The sequence below is a fragment of the Arabidopsis lyrata genome (assembly GCF_000004255.2).
Source record: "Arabidopsis lyrata subsp. lyrata unplaced genomic scaffold ARALYscaffold_6, whole genome shotgun sequence".
In the NCBI taxonomy this organism is placed as follows: Eukaryota; Viridiplantae; Streptophyta; class Magnoliopsida; order Brassicales; family Brassicaceae; genus Arabidopsis; species Arabidopsis lyrata.
Window position 1 is genome coordinate 19,499,742 of NW_003302550.1, and position 10,426 is coordinate 19,510,167.

Here is a 10,426-nt window from a genome sequence, read left to right on the forward strand (position 1 = left end):
TCCATACGTAATACACAGTAGCTTGGAAGCACAACCGAATGAGAATGGAATCATACCTCTCAAACGAATGTGTTACTAGCCGCTGAATTGTCTCCGTCCAGTCAGGATCTGGTGCAGTCCTTAAAAGGTCTCCTGCAACATGAATCCACACCATAAATGAATAGGGACACGCAAAAAACAGATGGTCGCGTGTTTCCTCAGGTTCGGCACAGAAAAGGCAGGCTTGGCTATCACCCCATGCTCTCATTCGTGACCCTGTGGTGAGTCTATCTCTGATTGCTAACCAGGTGATAAAAGCAAATCTAGGAACATTTTGCGGGAACCATACAACCTTACACCAATCCGTTGTTATTCCACGGGTTCGCAGTTGCTCCCATGTAGCAGCAGCCGTGTAAATTGGCCGGAAATCATCAGGTGAGTGTCTCCAGAGAACCACATCCCTGCCCGCTTCACTTGTTGGCGCCTCGAGACCCCGTATATGTTGGATTATATCCTGTGCAGCTCTGTTCCGACACCTGCGAAATCGCCACCCCGACGCATCCACCACCTCATAAACTTTAGCGTATTTAGGGATTCCAAACTGAGCTGTTGTCCCCAAGATATCCAGCAGCCGTCCCATGGGGAGCCATTTATCAAGCCAGAAGAAAGTGGTGCTGCCATCACCGATTTCACGATGTATAAACTCAGAGGCTAATGGTCTCAACTTGAGAAGTTTCCGCCATTGCCATGAACCCAGTGCAGTGACTTTTACATCCCAGAACGTGCCTTGCCGAATTAAATACCGATGAACCCATGCCACCCATAAGGATCCAGAACCCGAGAGTATCTTCCAAATCAAGCTTAAACCAAACACCCGAGAAACCTCATGTAGCCTCCGAATACCTAATCCTCCCTCTTCTTTAGGAAGACATAAAAATTATTTCTGAATTTTTATTATTAATTAAGGACAATAATATCATTTTGTGCAATATATAAGGTATAATTCAAATACTAAAATCTTCTAGGTAGATATCAAATTTCTTATGAGATCTAAGGTATACAATCAAATTAATCCTAAAAGTTACAAAAAATCTATAAAAACCGAATAACGTTCTAACAAAATTTTCAAAAATATTTTGAGTATCTAGTTTATTTTATTATAAACAGTTTGATTTTAATTTAAGAATAATATTTGTTATAACTAATTAATTAAAATATTTTATTTTTTCATTTTCTTATTTTTAATATTTATTAAAGGCAAAAATGTCATTTCGGAACCAATGTAAAGTATATTTCAAATAGTTTAATATTATGGTATAGATTTCAAATTTCTATTAAAATATAAGGTAGAGAATCAAATTAATCAAAAAAAACATGCTTATGCTTTCCTATAACGTAAACTCCTATGGCTTTGAACACTGAAAGTCATAACTGATCCAAAACAGATTAACAAAGAAACTAATATAATTTTCATTTTTTATAAAACAATCACTTTTTTACGGCAAACAATCAATTAAAAAAAATAGAAATATGTCAAACAATTTAATTATTCAGTAGAAACACAAAAAAAAAAAAAAAATAGCATCACTTACATTTATGAAGACACCAATAAGAGAAAAAGGCAATAGTAATTTACATTCCCATTAAAAAAATTTCTTATTGTTATAGTTTCATACGACACCAACACATTGGTCTCTAAATCAAGATCCATGATTGTTTATTTAGGTGGCTGTGATGAAACAAGAAGACGGAGGACTAGATACAAATCAGCATTTGCTCTAATTCTAAGCTAACACTCAAATAGGTACAATATCAACGATCATTCAACTTGAAGAATCGACACTAAAACCGAACCCAACACCGAGTGCATTGCGCAACACAATCTCCTTTACAATCAACATTGTATCCCAACACTTTCGGATTCCGAAGCAACAGATTTCTTAGTTGCTTACCCGTAATCCCCCATTGGTTTTCCAAAATCCCAATGTTTGGTTTCATCTCCTCTTCAAGACTGCAACCGAGTACTTCCGGGAATTTCTTCATCACCTTGTGCAGATCTTCGTCCGATAAACCGAGACTTCTAAGGAACTCCAGTATTTGATTCAAAGTTTCCACTTTCGGATTCTCTTTCACTCGTTCTTCTGTCCAGTACGGAGAGTGGATATGACCAAACGCTTTTCCTAGTATCTTGTCTTTCTCCTCTACACTAAAATCAAAACAAGACAGAGCTTCTTTGCATTCTTCCCATGTCTTTGGATCTTCATTAGAGGTTTCCACTTGTGTTGTTGAACAAAACACTATCCATTTCTTTCGCGAAATAAGAGATGTCCTTACTCCTCCAATCACACCATGATACGATGAGTTCGAGTTCAGGCTCAATGGTAAAACAGTAGTGTATGTTACAAGATCACCCTGCAAAATTGAAAGCATTGTACATCCCATGAGATTTCAGGAAAAAACCACGAGAAATATAAGTTTTTTATCGAAGATTTTGTTACGTACTGTAGGGTGGCGAAAGCATTTGGCAGGACCCAATGTTGCCAAAGGTGAAGCTAACGAGTTTCCCACCATCTCCTGTTTCAGCAACAGACCAAAAAATATCCATTGACGAGAGTAACTATAATGCAGAAGATCAGCAATTCCATTCAAAACTATGTTTGTATCGATTGGAAGTCAAGACTATCGCATAGTCACGCTCTAGAAAAATGAAATCCACCACTTATTTTGAATCGAAATTTAGTTCTGATACTTTATAAGAGTTCGTTCACCTGTAAAACTCATTCATTAACTCTGTAAACATGTATACACACGCGATGAAACGAAGTACTGATTCGATACTAACAGCTCTCTAAATCTCTCTAACTAACTCACATTCATACCCATAAAGAAGAGTGAAGCAAAATAGTAACTGAAGAAGTAATAGTGTTCTAAATCACAAATGGGTATTGAACAAACCAATACAATCTAAGTACAAATCATATGAGAATACATAAAGGACAAAACTTTGTATCAATTTGATGAACAAAATCATAATGGAACTATAAAGTCATTTCAATTTCATATAATCTAGATCAAATCTTACTCTTCTCCAAAAAAAAAAACACAATGACTTGTCCTAAACCAATTCATAAGCTCTTCTTTGTAATAAAAATCCAAACTTTCGTGTAACCCCTATTCGAATTCGAGAATCTAATTCATACAGATTGAGAACAGAGAAGAGATTGAAACAAGGATCGAGAACACCATTGATGCAAGTGGAGAAATATACCTAGAGTGTGCGAGGATACTCTTAACTCGGTCGCCGATCACTGAGTCAGATAAGCAACCGAGTCAACAAAGTCTGAGAAACCGTGATCAGAAGATTGGTGAAGGTGAGAGATTTAGGAACCAACCATTGTTTCGTTGAGAGATAGAGAGGCAACGTCCTTACGTTGTTTCCAACAGCCACGACGCAATTCTGTTTCCAAAACTAAACCGTACCGGTTATTTAAACCGGTTTGAACTCTGAACCAGACGCTAGTCCGGTCTGATTTATCATAGAAGAGGGAGGGAGATTACATAAGCTAGAGTAGACAGAATTTAAGGGAACATCCCATTTTTTTTTAAAATAGCTAATTTAAACCTACAATTTTACTATTTTAAACTTTTAAAATGGTTTTAGTATTCGCGGTTCCACAAAACTGATACAGAATTTCACCAATCGATCAATCAACACACGGATTCAAAGAACAAATTCATGAAATAAGAACAATCTAAACAACGTTCATAAAACGCAGCATAGTTTACCAAGCCAGCTCTCAAGATGAGAGAAACCCAGCCATTACAGAGAAGGTTCTAGAAGAAAGGAGAATATCAGAAATTACAATGATAATCAGAAAATGTATTTAGTCGCTTATTATTTATGCAGTCTTCTAACGGTACAACCAAACTCGCCACTCTTCTTCCTCCACGTGTTGATATTTGATTGGTGCTGTTACCACTTGATTCTCGCACGTGTAAGCCGCACGTGTTGTTCTGTATCAAATCTCCCCTGTTTGCGAAACCTTGACCACAAGGTTACTTAAGCATCAAAGTGAGGGAATTTCAGCTTAAGGTCAAACAGGAACTCCCAATTAGCTTCTTCGACTGGTTCTGCCTTCCACTTCACCAAAACCTTAGTCGCAGCTTGGCCTTGTCTATTCACCATCTTGCATTCAATGATTCTTTCCGGTACTCTGACAAAAGCATCTTGTAAAACAGAAGGTAAGTGAGTTGAGGTGTGAACATTACCACCAACACTTTGAGCTGGGAAACATGGAAGACTGGGTGAACTTGAGAAGATTTTGGTAAATCCAATTGATAAGCCACAGCTCCACACTTGTATGTTCTTTAGTGATGCTTTGTACTTGAACATCCATCGCTTGGGAAACTTGATCTTTTTGTTTCTCATGACAACTTGAATGACCAAACTGGTTTGCAACAGCTGCTCACTAAAAACTCTGGCCAATTGCTGCATGTCCTCTCCACATGTGCCCGTCGCTTTAATCAATGTCTTCTCCATAGAAAATTGTTCATCTAATAACGCAACACATGCAACACTTTCAAAACTGAACTGCAACTCAGAAACTAGTAGTAAGAACTTAACTCTCCACTTGTGCTTTATTTGGAGCTCTGTCATCCGTGTGTTGATTGATCGATTGGTGAAATTCTGTATCAAAAACTTAACAGATAAATTGATTCGATCAATAGAACAATTTATTTTTCGTTACAAAATGTTGTTGTAGCTTTAATAATTATTTTTATTTTATTAAGAAAATGATTTAAATTAACTTTTTTATCAATCAGTAATATATATTTTATAGTTATAAAAAGGTGAAAAATAAACATTTTTACCCCACAATTATAGCTTAAATCTCTAGATCATAATACACGGTTCTTGCTGTGAAATTTCTGAAAGAGTAGACACACGAAAAAAAAAAAAAAAAATTGGAAAAAAGATAAGGAGAAGAAGCCATTCACAGCAAAGACTGAATTTTGGTGTTTTTTTTTTGTAATTTTGAAATACATTATTAATGATAAATAAAATATTTTAATTAAAACTAAATATATACTAAAACAAAAAAAAAATGAGAAATTGTTAAAAATGTCCCTTTTTCAATACCTCTTTTCAAAAATGCCCCCTTTGAGAGTCCATTTTTAAGTTTACCTTCTTTTAATTTTTAATGACCATTTTACCCTTATTTGAAATAAAATTAGGTCCACAAAATACAAAATATTTTTTGGCGGAAAAAGTGATCCCGCAATTTTCCCGCCAAAACACTTGTAAAAACTTGTAAAACCTTTAAAATATCTTGTAAAATTTTTCCCGCAAAAAAAATTTCCCGCCAAAAATTTTTTTTGGCGGGAAAAGTGATTCCGCAAAATTTTTGGCGGGAAAAATTTACAAGGTATTTTAAAGGTTTTACAAGTGTTTTGTAAAGTTTTACAAGGTACTTATAAGGTTTTATAAGGTATTTATAACTTGTAAAACCTTATAAAAAAACTTGTAAAACCTTATAACTTGTAAAACCTTATAAAATAGCTTGTAAAATCTTATAATATCTTATAAATACTTTATAAATACGTTGTAAAACCTTTTAAAATACATTGTAAAACCTTATAAATACCCTGTAAAAAACCTTTAAAATACCTTGTAAATTTTTCCCGCCAAAAAAATTGCGGAATCACATTTCCCGCAAAAAAAATATTTTGGCGGGAAAAAATTTTACGGGAAAATTTTACAAGGTATTTTAAAGGTTTTATAAGTTTTTATAAAATCAAATTTGTAATTTTGATGTGTGCACATTCTCATGTTTTCCTTATATATTTGTGATATCTTTTATTAAAAGAAGGGTAATTTAGTCATTTTGTATATAAAAAAGAGGTATTTTTAAAAATAGACAGCCAAAGGGGGTATTTTTGAAAAGTGGTATTGAAAAAGGGACATTTTTGTGAGTCTCCCCACAAAAATAATTATTAAAACTATTTCATTATTTATAATAAAATTAAAATTTTACTAAATTAAAAAAATTATTAAGGAGAAGAAGCAACTCACAGCCAGTGCACTCCACTGTCTATCATCTCTGCGATCATTTGTCCAAAAACTGAAGACCACACCAACAACAAATATCGGACCAGAAAGTAGACGCAGAAGCAGTTAGAGGCCTCTTGAGCTGGTTTGTTATGGTGGTCCACTGGTCCTTAGGGTTCACGAACTCTGTCACATTGAATATCTTGGCAACAATGTTACTAACATTATGTTAGTAATGGTGTTTTTCCCTGAGAAATCGAAGGAAAAATCTCAACTTACAAAGAAGAACTTGGAAGTTATCCAAGAGATCATTGAACATTACCCTTTATGTTTTGAACAATGCACTAACGGGGTTATGTATTACAAAGCCTCTCTTACACTTGATCATGCTGATAATATCCTGGTGAGCTTCCATGTTAAATTTGAAAAGATGAGTATGATCATAGTATACCATCAAATCATCGTAGTGGTCCTTTCCTAAGACCTTACCACAGAAAGTTGGCTTGTGTTATTTCAGAAGCTAATGATATAACAATGTGGATTTTGGAGGATGCAGAGAAACACGTGTGGTCGTATAAACATCTTCGTCTACCTTTTCCACTCTTTGATCCTTTACACATCGTTTAAATAGTTTTTGTGAGCTTAATTTGTCAAACAAGAGAATAGAAGAAGATTTAACTTATCTTGCTAAGACCCTAAGGTCGAGTATTTATACAAAAGATCAAAGCCCCCAATTACATGACTTGGGGATAAAGGCAAATATACTAAAGAGATTTGAATGTATCTTGTAGAATAGGAAAATATCCTCAATACCCCCCTTCAAGTTGGAGCATGTAGGTTTCGAATGCCCAACTTGAGAAGAAATGCATCAAACTCCCGACGTCCTAAAGCTTTCGTAAGAATGTCCGCAAGTTGATCCTCCGTGGAAACATGAAATGGCTTGACAATGCCCTTGATAATTTCATCCCGAACAAAATGACAATCACGCTCGATATGCTTGGTACGCTCATGAAAAACCGGATTAGAACTAATGTGAATGGCCGGCTTACTATCACATCGTATCGTCATGGGTCCACTATGGTCAATACCTAGATCTTGAAGAAGCTCACGTAGCCATTTTAATTCCTTAGTAACCGCATTCATTGCCCTGTATTCCGCCTCCGCCGATGACATAGAGACCACGTCTTGTTTCTTAGTTTTCCATGAAATTGGAGAAGAACCAAGCTGAACAAACCAGCCCGTTGTAGAGCGTCGACTCAACTGGCAACCCGAAAAATCAGAATCACACCATCCCGTCAAATGAAAAGGAGAATCAGATCGAAGAAGAATGCCCTGGCCAAGTGTACCTTTGAGATACCTAACAACTTTCAACGCAGCCAACCAATGTTCCTCATGTGGAGTCTTCATAAATTGAGAAAGAACATGGACGGCGTATGTAAGGTCCGGACGGGTGGCAAGCAAATATACAAGGCGTCCTACAAGTCTCCGATAACTTTGAGGGTCGGCGAGCACAGCTCCGGTCGGACGAGTGAGACGGTGATTTTGATCAATAGGAGAACCGGCCGGTTTACACCCAAGAAGACCGGCTTCTGTAACGATCTCAGTGGCATACTTTCGTTGACACAAGTAAAAACCAGAAGCATTTCGAGCTACCTCGATACCCAAAAAATACTTCAAGAATCCCAAATCTTTCATATGAAAGCACGTCGAGAGATAATTCTTAAATGTCTTGATTTCCTCCGCAGAATTACCAGAAATGATCAAGTCATCCACATAAACCAAGATACGAAGTGAAATACCTTTCTTGGAATACACAAACAAAGAGTAATCGGAACGAGTTTGTGAAAAACCGTACTTGAGAAGTGAATCGACTAACTTGGCAAACCAGCACCGGGGAGCCTGTTTCAATCCGTATAAAGACTTGCGGAGACGACATACACGGGTTTCATTTGGAGAAGAAAATCCCTGGGGTAGTTTCATATAGACCTCCTCATGGAGATCCCCATGAAGGAAAGCGTTATGGACATCCATTTGGTGAACTTCATGATTTTTCTTTGCAGCAAAGTCAAGAAACATGCGGACCGTAGTCATCTTCGCCACCGGACAGAATGTTTCCGTGTAATCAAGGCCTTCTTCTTGATGATTTCCAAGAACCACAAGACGAGCCTTATGCCTTTCGATCGATCCATCCGAGCGAAGCTTAATAGTAAAAAACCCACTTACTACCAAGTGCTTTCTTATTTGGTGGCAACTCCTCCAAATCCCATGTATGATTTCTTTGTAACGCATCTACCTCGGAGCCCATCGCATTTTTCCAGACCTCATATTTCATGGCTTCAGCGAAAGAGCGTGGTTCCACATTAGTTGTGAGAGCTGCCAGGTAGCTGCGATGCTTGACTGAAAACTTATCACATGAAACATAATCAGAAACAGGATACAACGTACCTGAGGATGGCGGAGAAGGTGACTGGAGTGAGAGAGAGGGAGGAGCTATAGAAATCGTGCTGACGACATAATCATGGAGACGAACATTAGGAAATTTCGGTCTCTTACCCTGACCTAATTCTTCACCAACCGGTGTCTCGGGAATGGCTGGAGTTTCGGTTACGGCATTGGTGTTTTTAACACCGGACTCATCTCGAATCTCCGGAGTAGGAGAAGAAGGCAGTGGAGACTCAACCGTATTAGAAGGATTAGAAGAGGCCGTAACCTGAATTGGTGGAATTGGATCATCATCGTTGGCAGCAACACCAAATATCGGAGGAGAAATTTCAGTTGTAGACAAAGGAGGAGACGGAGGAGCAGAAGAAAACGGGAATGTATCTTCCAAGAATCGAACATCGCGGGAAACAAAGAACACCTCACGATCTAGATCATATAGCTTCCAACCTTTCTTTCCATATGGATATCCCAAAAACACACACCGACGACTTCGTGAAGCAAATTTATCTCCACGATGATTGATATTGTGAGCATAGGCAAGGCAACCAAAGACCCGAAGATGTGAATATGAGGGAGAATGACCGTAGAGCTTTTCAAACGGAGAAGCTCCTTGTAACAGCGGAGAAGGTGTACGATTTATGAGATACCCGGCAGTGAGTATACATTCTCCCCAATACTCTATTGGTAGATTGGCGTGGAAACGCAAAGCTCTTGCAACGTTTAAGATATGGCGGTGTTTTCTTTCGACCCGACCATTCTGTTGTGGCGTATGAACACACGAGGTTTCATGGACAATTCCTTCTTCTTGAAAGAAACGAGTGAGACACACAAACTCACTCCCATTATCACTTCGTATAGATTTCACTTTCTTGGAGAATTGTCTTTCGATCAAAGCCAAGAAGTCTCGTATGTATCTGGAAACTTGAGACTTATCAGCAAGGAGATACAACCAAACAGCCCGAGAATGGTCATCAACTATTGTTAAAAAATAACGGGATCCACAAAATGCCGTAGTCCGATAGGGTCCCTACAAATCGATATGAATTAAATCAAAAACTGCTTTTGAATTATTAGAACTATCCGGAAATGAATGGCGAGCTTGTTTTGCTCTTAAACACACATCACAATTCTGAAAGAAAATCGTACTAGTATTATTAGAAACACCACGGACTCCGGGAATCATTCCAGTGACACGTGCAGATGGGTGGCCCATGCGGTGATGCCACAAAGCAAAATCATCGTTAAGGCTTGTCTTCAAAGCTGCCACTGTCTCAATCCCACGAAACCGGTAAAGCCCCTCTCCCTCTCGTTCACCCGACCCAATCACCATCCTCGAAGTGCGGTCCTGCAAAATCATAAGTTTATCAGTGATTTGTCCCACAAGAAGATGGTCAGTAACAAGTTGACCTAAGGAGATCAAATTGATATGAAAGCCAGGCACTAAATAAACGTTTCTTATTGTGATCTGAGAGGTGAGGCGAACTGTCCCCTGTTTCGTGGCAATAGCATCAGTACCGGCTGGTAGTAAGACTGAAACCGGAGTAATATCACGAATGTTCTCCAAAAGGTCACATTGACCCGTCATGTGATGTGTTGCCCCGGTATCTAGTATCCAAGGAATTTCATTGATCTTACCACTTAATTTGTCATTCGATTTGCCGGCGTTGATCACTGTTTGAACAAGCGTCCATTGATCATCAGACAATCCCAGCAAGCCTTGTCGATCACTGTCTGTAATCTCCGAGGAACCAATGGCTGCGGAGTTTGCATTGGCGATCTGTGTGAGGTTTGCACGTGGAGCAGTGCCGCGACCACGTCCTTGAGAGCTGCGGGTATCAATGTTGGGTCGTGGTCTATCTCCCCACCAATCGGGATAGCCTATAGAAGGATCTAGAATAATCTAGAATATCTTTAAATATATTTCTAATAATTATCTCATTTATGTATTTGTGTATA

General features: G+C 38.0%; 1 protein-coding gene across 1 annotated transcript; it reads right to left on the minus strand.

Annotated features, from left to right (window-relative positions):
- Positions 1 to 1,590: 1,590 nt before the first annotated feature.
- LOC9310646 lies at positions 1,591 to 3,413 on the minus strand. The gene is made up of 3 exons (XM_021023438.1): positions 3,248 to 3,413; positions 2,482 to 2,553; positions 1,591 to 2,391 (listed from the first exon to the last, which is right to left on the minus strand). The coding sequence occupies exons 2-3, from the start codon at positions 2,548 to 2,550 to the stop codon at positions 1,822 to 1,824; spliced, it is 639 nt and encodes a 212-aa protein (XP_020879097.1). The 5' UTR covers positions 2,551 to 2,553; positions 3,248 to 3,413; the 3' UTR covers positions 1,591 to 1,821.
- Positions 3,414 to 10,426: the final 7,013 nt, after the last annotated feature.

Coding starts and splice junctions, on each gene's coding strand:
- LOC9310646 (XM_021023438.1), bottom strand. CDS start 2,550: ATGGTGGGAAACTCGTTAGCTTCACCTTTGGCAACATTGGGTCCTGCC. Junction 2,392..2,481: donor AATGCTTTCGCCACCCTACA/GTACGTAACAAA, acceptor TCAATTTTGCAG/GGTGATCTTGTAACATACAC.